The 13,407-nt window shown below is 43.0% G+C and overlaps 1 protein-coding gene across 3 annotated transcripts in view; it reads right to left on the bottom strand.

Annotated features, from left to right (window-relative positions):
* Positions 1-8,616, bottom strand: part of carmil3 (capping protein regulator and myosin 1 linker 3) — a 47,142-nt gene extending 38,526 nt beyond the window's left edge. For all 3 annotated transcript variants that reach the window (XM_089007444.1, XM_089007446.1, XM_089007445.1), the window contains exons 1-2: positions 8,392-8,616; positions 7,131-7,225 (exon numbers count right to left, since the gene is read on the bottom strand). In XM_089007444.1, the coding sequence (XP_088863570.1) occupies positions 7,131-7,225; positions 8,392-8,449 (153 nt within the window). In that variant the 5' untranslated portion in view covers positions 8,450-8,616. The remainder of the gene's footprint in view (positions 1-7,130; positions 7,226-8,391) is intronic.
* Between the last annotated feature and the right edge of the window lie 4,791 nt (positions 8,617-13,407).

Raw genomic sequence — 13,407 nt, 5'->3', positions numbered from 1 at the left:
TTGCCAGAGCAAGTTCAGTGAATGGGTGAGTTGCAACAATCAAGGCAAAAGTGCGACAGACGCAGGAACGAGTGTGTATGAGGGGGCTAAGAGAGGCAAGAAGGACAGAGAAGGAAGTGAGGAGGAGAATATCCAAGTGAGGAAACTAGAAGAAAGGAAATTAAATTGTCTGAAAGGAGAGAAAATGGAATAGTTGGTGTGTATTGGTCGCACCGCAGGGCAATGCTTATTTGTCTCCTCGTGGAAGGGAGATCGGGGTGGGGTGGGGGATTAGAATGTCAGCAGTCGCACTTCATAGACTCGCCGCCACGGGCTACCAACATACGCTATGTTCATCAAGTACGAAAGCCCGAGTTCTAATTACAGAACGCTGGATTGATATCACGCACTGTCAGATGGTCAACTCGATTTCACACGGCATGGCGCGCAAAGAGGAAGTGGTCATACACACCGTGACACCAACATTACACCGTAATACGGAGCGTTGACAGAATGCCGCAAACATGACAACGTATCATTATGCCGCGAGTGGCTCTAATTTTATTAGCAAGTACACAGACATACAGTACACACACGCGTAAGGTCAGAGCATTGTCATCAAATGGTGAGTATAGTTTTGCTTTTTTGATTGTTGCTGTGTTGATGACCATTTTGTTTTTGGGAGCCTTTTACTGAGCGAGTTGTTTGTTCTGTAGCCACAAGGGGACATAAATCTTCTTGTGCCGGTTCCAAGCCTGGATAAATACAGAGGGTTGTGTCAGGAAGGGCATCCGACGTAAAAGCCTGGCCAAAACAAACACGCGAATTAAACCTCTGAAGATGGAAGACACTGATTCGCTGTGGCCACCCCTTGAAGGGAAAAGCCGAAAGGAAAAGAAGATCTATATATATATAGATCTATATATATATATATATATATATATATATATATATATATAGGCGGCCCGGTAGCCGAGTGGTTAGCACACCGGCTTCACAGTGCAGAGGTCGCCGGTTCGCGTCCCGGTCCGGCCTCCCCGTGTGGAGTTTGCATGTTCTCCCCGGACCCGCGTGGGTTTTCTCCGGGTCCTCCGGTTTCCTTCCACACTCCAAAAACATGCATGGCAGGCAGATTGACCACTCCAAATTGTCCCTCGGTGTGAGTGTGAGAGTGACTGTTGTATGTCTTTGTGGGCCCTGCGATTGGCTGGCAACCAATTCAGGGTGTCCCCCGCCTCGTGCCCGAAGACAGCTGAGATAGGCTCCAGTAACCCCCGCGACCCTAATGAGGAATAAGCGGTACGGAAAATGAGATGATATATTTATTTATTTTTTCACAGGTTGACAACTTGAGCAAAAACTTGTTCTTTCACCATCAAGGTGCCAACTTGCTTACAAATTCAGAAGTGTTCTTTATTTTTTTAGTTTTTTGCTCAGCAGTCTTTTTTTTGTCTTTTTTTTCATACCACCCACGCCTCAAAAAAATAAATAAAAAAGTTCCAAAATCAGGTCGAATGCTTGCCTTGCTTGACGTGTAGCTTTTCTTTCTCAAAAGATTTTGCTTTCCTATGATTTTAGTCAACGCTACTCTCTTCGTCGTACTTTTGGAGCTATAGTCTGTCCGTCGGTGGACATTTTAGTTCTTTTCGTGACATTTTGAAAGGCTGTCTCGAATGTAGGCTAGATTTGTGCAAAATGTCTCGTTAAGTTAACAAGTATTGTTTTACACAAAGCTCTTTTATTTACACCAAAAACTGAGGGAATAAAAAACAAAACCATCCGAAATTAAGCGTATGCCAAACGGCTGCCACAAAACACAACGGTATTGCGCTAAACGTTTAGTCACCAAGTGGAGTCACGATTATAGCATTAATCTGATCATATGGAAATTCCATTGTATTGATATGCAATTTTACATCGACAAGCACATTTTCAAATTTGACTTTGCAGGACCACAAACAGTCTTTGAATTCAACACGCCAAACTTAACCTCCAACCAGATCAATGCTGGAGTCTCACGAGAGAAACTTCGTTGGAAGCATAGAGCGTAAAAAAAAAATCTCTCATGCACTCGAGTGTGTTCAGCAGCATCAAACAAGGAAAGTCTCTCGCACTAATGGGCCCATTATTAGTTAGGAGCAATGGAGACGCACCGGGTAAAACCAAGCGACCGATCGTGACAAATAAGTGGTGGAAGGGCCAAATCAACAAGAACTGGGGCATCGCTACGTAGCAGAAATGCCATCGCTGCTCGCTCTTCAGCCGTTATCGGCTCTTTTTTCATCTTTGAGTTGCACACATTGCAACATCTCGCCTTCTCCCCCTCTGCCTTTGAAGAAATACTTTGTTTTTCAAATTGACTTTCATCTTTAAATAGAGTGTGCTAATAATAAGGGTGCCGATGTAGGAAGGTTTTGGGCCACTGAACCAACTGTGTCTGTGGGAGGGTGTGCGTGTGTGTGTGTGTGTGTGTGTGTGTGTGTGTGTGTGTGTGTGTGTGTGTGTGTGTGTGTGTGTGTGTGTGTGTGTGTGTGTGTGTGTGTGTGTGTGTGTGTGTGTGCGTGCGTGTGGTTGTGTGTGTGTGTGTGTGCGTGTGTGCGTGTGTGTGTGTGTGTGTGTGTGTGTGTGGGTGGGTGGGTGGTTGTGTGTGCATGTGTCTACATAGCTCAAACAGATTGCCCTGGGTGTCTCTTGGTTGTGATGCTACACTCGTCTGGAAGAGTCGGGAGGCGTGCGGGGGTTGGGGGGTGATGTACATGTGTATCATCGTGATGGCTGGTACACTCAACATACATAGACAGCTTGGATCCCATCGATCTCCACGGGCGGAACCAGGGGCAGACAATAAAATCAGAGGACAACAGGACATTATAGCAAGTCAGAATAAACAAAGGATGTGCTACATTTGTCCACCAATTCCAATCCAACACAGAAAAGATGAGTCATCTTTTTTCTTGCAAGCCTTGAAGGCTAAAAGGATATCCATTTTATTTCGCTAATTTCAGTTGTAAAAAAGTTGAGATTTTGTCTAGAATTAATTTGGTGACTTTAACTCATTCACTGCCAGACGTGCAAAAATGTGTTAAAGTCAAAGTCAGCTTTATTGTCAAATATGCTAATATGCATGACATACAGCACAGATGAAATTAATGTCCTCTCGGACCCAGCCTGCAAGGCACTTATAACGTGGCTAAAAAAGACATACAATTGACAACAGACAATACATGTAATTTCTGAATGTAACTCCAGTGCCATTTTTTTGTCATTTTTACTCAAATTCCAGGACCCATAGAATATTGAGTTTTAGGACTACACATAAATATTCAATGTCGTGAAAGAAACCTGACACTCTCTTCTTTCATCTGCAAAAAAAAGAGTTAATTCCTAAGTTATAAGGGTCTGGAGATTTATGTGGTGTAAGTGGGGGTGGATGTACAAAAGGCAAATGCTGTCCCATCGTGGAAGGAAAAAAATATTGCCAGAGGTCTGACCAACAATTTATCGGCACCCCCCCTGCAAGAAAAAACAAAACCCGAACAAATTCGGGAATGGCGCTCCACGTCATATTTTCAATTCCCGAATAAATTTGGGAATGGCAGTGAATGAGTTAACATTATATCTCTCTTTTTTTTAATTTTATGTATCATTATTTTATTACTCATTATTTTTCATGCACATTTAATATATTCCAAAGCACATCTTCGTGTCCACTGAAAATAACATCACATGAGCCTGAACCGAATGAGGTGTTTACGAAAAACAATCGAGTTCTCAAATGCGTTTGGGAGGAAGCATTATTTCTTACTGCCGATAATTGCCAAATAAGTTTTGTATCCTTTGAAATCCTTTTTCAAACATTTGTGTTCAAAACAATGAGAGCTTTCTAATCTCCACGTCAGGCGTTCACTATCACACCTTTGAAATGGATTCATTTTCTTCCCCGATTAATACAACAATACAATAATGAATGTTTTAATAGCATGCATCCACAGCAGTACGCAAGACTCACTATATATACAGTAAAGTCTCGTTATATCGATATTCTCGGGAGTCTGAAAGAATATCGATATAACCGGACTATCGATATATCCGACCCTGCGCGTATGTAATTTTCTCCTTGCGTTCATAGAAATAGTATCGTAATAAGCGGTACTATCGATATAACCAATATCGATATAACGAGACTTTACTGTATATATATATATATATATATATATATATATATATATATATATATATATATATATATATATATATATATATATATATATATCAAAAGAGGGACCCCATACTTTTTAAAAGGCCGGATTAAATATAGAGGGAAGGGCACAAGGGAGATGCAGAGAGTGAGAGGCAACTGCCATTTCAGGGGGGAGTGGGGCCACAACAAGGAGGAGCTGGGAGGGCGATGATGAGGAGGAGAATGATTAAAATGACATGGAAAGAGGGAAGTAGAGACGAAACAAAGAGAGGACATGACAGAAATAGTGGGGGCATGGGAGGGGGCGTAATGGTGTCGAAAGGAGGATGTTGGAGAAACAAAAGATGTGCAAAAAAAAAATCAAGGGTTTACTGCATAGGTTATATTTCAGCTTCTTTAGACTCCTTCATGGGGTAAAAGTGGGGGGGCCTGTCCATGTAACCACATTTATGTGGCCCGGTCGCTAAGGCGGCTGAGACAGTAATACAGTAAAGTCTCGTTATATCGATATTCAAGGGAGTCCGAAAAAATATCGATATAACCGGGACTATCGATATATCCGATATCGATATAACGAGACTTTACTGTACTTTGTCAACACAGAAGTGCACTTTGTTCCGCATCACAGCCCCTTTGGACCGTACTCCCATACAACAAGAAGGATTCAGATTGATAGATAGATCGATAAATAAACAATATTTTTCTATGTATAAGGCGCACCGGAGTATAAGGCGCACACCAAATGAATGGTGTATTTTCAAACTTTTTCCTTTTACCTCCACACCTTCAATAAATGAAAAAGGTTTTCCAAATATAATACAGTAAAGTCTCGTTATATCGATATCGGATATATCGATAGTCCCGGTTATATCGATACTATTTCTATGCACGCACTGAGAAAATTACATGCAAACAGGGTCGGATATATCGATAGTCCCGGTTATATCGATATTTTTTCGGACTCCCTTGAATATCGATATAACGAGACTTTACTGTATATAAATATATAAAAGTTTTCCAAATATAAAGCACACCACATTATAAGGCGCTACAGTAGGGGAAATGGAGTCGGTGACTGCTGACAGTAGTTATGAGAGCTGTTATGGCTCAACAGTACTTTACATAAAAGGCACCCCTGCATATAAGGTGCAGGGGAATCTTTTCAACAAAATCAAGGCTTTTAGGTGCGCCTTATACCAGTGTCTGAAATAACGTCTGTTTAATTCCAGCTATCTTAATCATGTGTTTTGATTCATTGTAATCATGCATATCAAAATGTAATTTAAATTTAACTTGAATAAAGGTAACATCCGAGTTATGACCGGGTTCCGTTCCAACAAAACGGTCGTAAGTCAAACGGTCGTAAATCAAAAAACATTCAAAATGGCCAACGATGTCAATCTGTTGCTTTTAAAGAATATTTTCTATTGAATAACAGCTTAGCAAACCAAAATAACCAAACTGCTTACAGTTCAGTTATAAATCTTATAACTTTTAGTGTCATCGTTGTCATTTTATATTTCGTATTATCGATTTTTATTACTGTGCTCTGCTGACCCAAATACGCACGGCTTCCCGCGCATACGCGCTGTTTAAAAATCACTCTCTCTGCTAACGGAGAAGCCAGGAAAGGTCACCCAACACACACGCTCGGACTTCGGTGGAAAGGAAAAAAGTCTCAAAGAGGCGGTGGCGGCGCGGGCCGACGCGGCGTTCTTGTCGCGCCTGAGCGCCGACGGCCAACCCTGGTCGGCATCGGGGGAGCCCTCGACCCGAGCGCTGACGCCCATCCATTGTGACAGATAGCGCAACACCAACACGTGCTGGATGGCCAAAGTTGTCATACGCCTTTGTGAAGAAACAGCTATTATGTATCCTCATTTTGTGAAATGCTGTAATATTCTCTGTTAAGCTATATAATGCATGCTGAATGTTGAGCGGCAACGCAGCCACAACAGTACATATGGTCCTTTGACAGCGATTAAAAAAATAGTTCTTCTACAATGCGGTTGTTCTCTGTGCTCCGGTAAATTTACATCCTACTAGTTCATCTAAACAAGAAGGGCCATCTCGAGTCTTTATTCTACCAACTACATTGCAAACACGCTGTAGATCTCAACGGTATTGCTGGGCTGCAACCGTAGCGGTCCAAGCCATATTATTAAAAAAAATAAATAAATAAGAAGGAGGGTCTGGCGGTCGTAAGTACATGTGATCGGAACTCACACCGGTCGTAAATCGGATGTTACCTGTAGTCACTAAACTTCACTTTTTTAAACACGAACATTTTTGTAACAGTTGAACAGAAGTAATTGTTCTTTTGTTGATTGCCTCCATTTTAGACATTTTTACATTTAGACAATCGCCATTTTAGAAAACGAATTTGCCGTTCCTAATTGAACCTCTAGGCGGCAGCCCTTAGCACATGCAGGTAACAGCTCGACTGCCCAATGTGTTATTTCTATATGCGGGCCAGACATTATTGATTTTATGTCGGAGGCTACGGGCCGAATGAAAATTGACCACGGGTCGCATTTGGCCCCCGGGCCGGACTTTGGACATATCTGCTGTCTCGTATACAATGTCAGGCTCACACATGCAACCAGAAAACTCTTGCCTGTGGCATTAAGGCCACCCTGCCACATCTAATAAACTCTGCGGTTCGATTCAGTAGGCCATGACACGGTGTCCACTTTGCTTTGCTTGGGCAGCATCTGCCTTAAGCCCCGATTTTCAACGCGTCCGTTTAGTCTGACGGGTTGCCTAATCTGTGACTTCTTATGGGTCTTTCAATTTGTCTCAATTAAACTGGATTGTATCGGGCATGGCTTCGGTCAAGTTTGTTTTATCTCAGAGTCAAAATTCCAAATCAAGATCAATACCTCATTTGACACGAATGCAGAAAAATAAAGGCGTAAAAGGGGAGGGACTTTTTATTGGTGTCTCTTACCAGAATCCTGTCTTCCGATTTGCCACTTTTGGTGTCCAGTTTTGTAGCTCTCACAAATGTAATGACCTGTTTGTCCAGCAGCTTCCTGATGCTCTCTGGTAGGTAGGAGGAAGAAAAAAAACAGATTCATGAAATCTGTTGAATACTGACCACAATCATGCTATTTTTTTTTTGACATATAGTACATCCAGAGTAAACATATTGTAAGCGACAGCGGTGCCCTATGTACAGATGGCTGCATAAGGACAACTGCCTGCCACCGCAGTAACTCGGGCACCGACGTCCGAAATGATCAGGGTTGCAAAGACTGTGCTACTAGGATTAGCATCGCGTACTGGTAACACACAAAGAACCTCTAAAACAAGGACTGGTACTGTATCTGGGCTATTTTTAGCCTTGGAGCTAAATAGAAACAAGCTGGCTCACTCCAATGAAACCCAGAAAGACGGAGCGCTGCAATCTTGACAAACTAGAATGGCCATGTCGAGATCTATGTCTTCCACCTACTCGCTGCATCTAGGATATCCTTCGATGATGCAATGCAAGTCATCTTCTCCATCCAGGAGGGCTTTTAGTGCAATCCGGTTGTGTGCAGATGATTTTCTACCCCCTCTCTATAAATAGACTCATAACTCATTTTCTGCAACAAACACTAAGTTTGCTCCCACGCTTGAGGTCAACCAAAGACAAAGCGTTATCGAGACTAAGCTCGGGTAAGACCCGGACGTTTAAACCTATTAATGCACTATGCACTTGACGCCGGGGTCATCGCGGACCCCATCGGTTGGTATCTGGCAGCTCTGTTCATGACTTAACACGCCGTGGCCAGACAGAAGGGGCTTGACGGGGATGAGCTGGTTAACAGAAAGATTAAGGTAAACAACCTCGTCAGGTTAATTAGCTAAGAGAGGCGTGCCTGATCGACACACCAACAACAGCAACTTCAGGTAGAAGGTGAAGAGAGATCAAGTCTTCCCAAATGCCTGTGCCACACATCCAAAACAGCACTCATGGCCCCTTCCATCCACAGAATCAATCTTAAAGTGAATGAATCGATGACATTACAACCTTTCCAATTACCCGTCACGATTTTTCATTCCAGGGACATTTATTACGTTTGCCTGAGGTCGGAACTCTGAATGAGGGAAGAGAAGACGCAAAGCGACCAAACTAATTCGCGTGTCACCCCTCCAAAACAAAAACCACTGCCGAGCGGCATTTTGCTTTGGATATTAAACGTTAAAAGTCGTTTGGAACTCACCTGTCAATTCCCTGCTGACACTTGCAAATCCCGGCGCTGTGGTCTCTTTGGAGGCCATGGCGCGCACCACCTAGCTTGTTCTTCCGCCAGTCCCCAAATGTCCCAAATGTCCTCAAACGGGTTTCCTGACGGCCACTTTACACCACCGCGAGCTGAGAACCGGACCGAAGTGATGCTGTGACGCGCCGTTCGCAGTCGCGCTGGTGAGCGAGCTTACAACACTTCTGAGAGAGGGAGGAAGAAACAGAGAGAGAATGACAGAGAGAGAGAGAGAGAGAGAGAGAGAGAGAGAGAGAGAGAGAGAGAGAGAGAGAGAGAGAGAGAGAGAGAGAGAGAGAGAGAGAGAGAGAGAGAGAGAGAGAGTGGCAGAGAGGGGAGAAGGAGAGAGTTAGAGAGAGGGGGAAGGGAAGGAGACACAGAGAAAGTGAGAGAGCAAGCGAGAGAGAGAGAGACAGAGAGACAGAGACAGAGAGAGAGAGCGAGAGAGAGAGAGAGAGAGAGAGAGAGGTGAGAGAGAGAGAGAGAGAGAGAGAGAGAGAGAGAGAGAGAGAGAGAGAGAGAGAGAGAGAGAGAGAGAGAGAGAGAGAAAGTGTGAGAGAAATGGGGGAGAGAGGAGAGAGCGGAGAGAAGGAAACAGAGAGCGAGGGAGAGTGAGAGAGTGAACGAGCAAGAGAGCAAGAGAGAGAGAAGAGGAGAGAGCAAGAGAGAGAGAAAGGGGGAGAAAAGAGGGGAGAGAGAAGGTGAGAGACGAGGAGAGACCGAGACACAGAGAGAGAGAGAGAGAGAGAGAGAGAGAGAGAGAGAGAGAGAGAGAGAGAGAGAGAGAGAGAGAGAGGGAAGGGGAATGAGAGAGACAGAGTGAGATAGTGAGAGTGACAGAGTGAGCGAGAGAGAGAGAGAGAGAGGTGTTAAAGGTGTGCTAATTCAAAACGAATTACTGTATTCATCAGATGCTTTCAAATTCCTCGTTATATGCACATATAAACACGAATTTAAACGCTATTTTGAAAAAGATGTGCCCTCTGAATCTGTCTTTTCGTCATTTCATTCATGTCTAAACATAATTTGAATTTTAAAAAACAGTGCAGTGAGGCCAATTTGAGACAGGATGAGTAATTTCATTTCATTTTGACACCTAAACCACGATTTGTCATTTGTTGTGAACTGTTCATAAATGAAGAGCAAAATTTATATAATCCATAATTTCTTTCAACACTTTACTACTTTAAATTTGAAGTACCCCAAATGACAATGCCCCACGATGGTTTCATTCGATAGGAAACATACTCTTGAAAATGGAGACAAAAAGGCTGCCTGTGTGCCCTTCGGGTGGAGGCCCCGCTGTGTCATGGTATCATTTTCCCAGAGCAGAACAACTGCGCAGCGTGTGCTGAAGCTTGCATGGATGATTCAAATGATGTGTTTGTCACCTTTGTGGCTCACAAATAATCTACACAGAAGGAAAACAACACAATGGGAGTTGGAGTTATTTCTCAGGCATGACAAAGTAAGAAGGTGCCAAGAAGGCCAGAATGAGAAATTTGTATTCTGGGTTTCAGCGGGTTAAAACTTGAGTGATGTTCACAGATGCACTTGAAAGGATGACGCATTACTTATTCATCAGTGCAGCAATTCACAGATGGGAACTGCGTAACTCAGTAGGCCCTCGATTAGATATCTGCCTCTGCGCTTTATGTGAATGAACATGTTTATGTACAGTCATGCCAGAGACGACTGTTATTATTTATGGACGTAATTTGTTTGGAGTACAAAAAGGTCCTAAAAGACAGGAATGTGCAGGTGATTCTCGTTGGGTAGAAAATTGTCTGAAAAAGACTTGCCTGTTTTGATGATAGCCTTCGTAGTATCAAGGCTGATATACAGTGGGGCCTCGGTTTATGAACACCTTGCCTTACGAAATTTTCGGTTTATGAACGTTAAATTTATGAAAATTAAACCTTGGATTACAGTTGAGGAGAAGAAGATCATTGTTTGTCTGATTTAGCGGCCCGGTACCGATATGCTAAGTCCACCATTGCTACCATCCTTCGCAACAAAGTTTTATACAAATGCTTTATTTACTCGATGCTTTCACGTGACGAATGACACTGAATCGATGAAAAGGTTTCTTCAGCCGTCATCTGTACTATTTTTTGAAGGTGTCGGACGTTTCGCTTCTTATCCAAGATGCTTCTTCAGCGAACTAAAGTCTTACTGGTAGTATTTAGTTTAGTTCGCTGAAGAAGCATCTTGGATAAGAAGCGAAACGTCATACACCTTCAATAAATAGTAGAGATGACGGCTGAAGAAACCTTTTCATCGATGGACCACTCCTGTATGACAGAGCTTACACAGATGTAATGACACTGAACTTGTCACGTGCGAGTTGACAGCTGCCGACCTTCGCCAGCTGCTGTCAATCCCCTAATCACCAACACTGGGACATTTAAACGAGTCGCTGTCACCAGTGCCGGATGATTAAGACACCTTGCGCCTCGCCAGTTTTGCTTCGCCCGAGGTGATTGTTAGCCGCGATCGCGTAAATTTGTTGCTTTCCGGGATCGTGGGCGTTTGCACCCCCGTCTGCCATTTTATTTTGCCTAGCTTGATAGGCTGGACGGATTGCCCCCGCACGCCTACTCGCTGTACCCCGTTTTGGCTTCTTTTGTCGCGTTATTCCGGGTCCGTGGAATCATCGGACCCGCAACTTTTGTAGGAATAAAATCTCTGCGAGCACCTACGGGACTTGAAGTGGATGCAGATGACATCGAGGAGCTTGTTGCTGACCAGATTGAGGTCCTCAACACAGAAGACAGGCAGGAGCAAGCCATTCAGGAGTTATCATCTGAGGGCGAGGTGGAGGAGATGGCTGCAGCATCAAGTGAGAACATCAAGGCAATGTTGGCTGAGTGGAATGATGTGCAGGCTTTTACTGAACAGTTCCATACAGAAAAGACTGTGGCTATGAGAATCATCAACATGATGAATGATAATGTGATGCCTCAGTTTCGTAAGACCTTACAAGTCAGAAAGCAACAGGTGTCAATTAAGAGCCATCAACAACCATCACAAATGTCAATAAAGTGACTTTATTATATAGTGCAGTGTATTTCCTTCATGACAATACAAGAGCACATTTATTATACATAGAATAAGGCATATTGTGTGTAGTTTTAAGACTTATTTAGTTGAAAATTATATTTTATGGAGACCGGGGAACGGATTATTCTCATTTTAATGGTTTCCTATGGGAAATTAATTTTGGGGATACACACCTTTCGCCTTACACACTCTGTCTGTGAACCAATTAAGTTCGTAAGCCAAGGCCCCACAGTATACTGCCCTCTTTTGAGTAAACGAAGCAAAAGTGGACGTCCAATACCCCCCTCCCCGCCCCCGGTTTCTTCTAAAAGAGCGTATCGTTAACTTCATGTCAATTACGTGAGTGTAACCTCTCAGTCGTACAGGAGTGGTCCATCGATGAAAAGGTTTCTTCAGCGGTCATCTCTCGTCATAATGTGAATTAATTGAACAATTTGTTATGAGAAGAAAAAGTTATTTTAAGACACGAAAGTGCGGATGATTGTCGCAGACTAGAAAATTGTCTTAAAAGACTTGACTGTGTTGTCGTAGAATAAAGGCTAATATGTACTGCCCTCTTCTGGGTAAACCAAGCAAAAGTTGACCTCGAATACCCCCCCCCCCCCCCCGCCCCCCGACGTTTCTTCCAAAACAGCATGTCGTTAAGACAGTGATGAATTATATGAGCAATTTGTTGAGAGGGGAAAAAGTTTCTTACAAGCCACGAATGTGCAGAGGCTTCTCGTCTCATAGAGTATAAAATTGTCTGAAAAATACTTAACTGTGGTGATGATACTCGTCGTAGTTTCAAGGCTGATAAATACTGCCATCTTCTGGGTTAACGAAGCAAAAGTGGACCTCCAACACCCCTCCTGACAGCTTCTTCCAAAACAGCGTGTCGTTAAGATTGTGATTAATTAATTGAATAATTTGTTTAGCGTAGAAAGGGGTCTTAAAAGACACGAATGTGCGAATGACTCTCGCAGACTAGAATCTTCTTTTCCTTTCGGCTTTTCCCCTCAGGGGTCGCCCCAGCGTCCTCTTCCCTCACACCAGCTACCTTCATGTCCTCTTTGACCACATCCATATACCTCCTCTTCGGTCTCGCAGACTAGAATATGGTCTTAAATCTGCTTGACTGTGTTGATACTCGTCGTTATATCAAACCTGGTATGTTCTGTCCTCTTCTGGGTAAACGAAGCAAAAGTGGACCTCCGATAACCCACGGGTTCTTCCAAATCAGCATAGCGTTAAGATATTGATGAATTTCTTGAGCAATTTGTTTAGAGCAGAAAAAGGTCTTACAAGCCACGAATGTGCAGAGGATTCTCGTCGAGTAGAAAATTGTCTAAAAATTGCTTGACTGTGTTGATGATACTCGTTACAGTATCAAGGCTGATACATATACTGCCCTCTTCTGGGTAAACGAAGCAAAAGTGGACATCCAATAACGCCCCACCCCCAGGGTTTCTTCCAAAACAGCGTATCGTTAAGATATAGTGATTAATGACTTGAGTAATTTGTTGAGAGTAGAAAAAAGACACGAATAGTTACTATTTACTGATGCATGCAAATGAGTTCATCAAATTTTATAAATAACAGATGATGAAATTGATTTCTACACGCCAGCAAACTGCAACCACAATCCTAAATAGGGTGTGAAGTGATAATTACCTTTCTGAAATGTCAATCGACGTTAACACCTTTGGATCAATCGTTTCTGAATAAAAGAGTTGTAGATGCTCCTCTTTTTGGCGATACCATGGAAGAAGTAATTATGTTATCCTTGTTTCTGTAAATTTTTGTCAACAGCACAATTAGTCACACAGTTGACGCACAGAATTTCAAATTGGAGAGGGGTACCCGATGTCGTGGCTGAACATTGGAGGATATTGCACGAGAATACCGGCTATCTGAACATGATTTAGTATCAGT

This window comes from Hippocampus bargibanti, linkage group LG11 (assembly GCF_051943395.1).
Source record: "Hippocampus bargibanti isolate YZ-2025 linkage group LG11, ASM5194339v1, whole genome shotgun sequence".
Classification (NCBI taxonomy): Eukaryota; Metazoa; Chordata; class Actinopteri; order Syngnathiformes; family Syngnathidae; genus Hippocampus; species Hippocampus bargibanti.
This window is presented reverse-complemented; position numbering and strand designations above follow the sequence as displayed.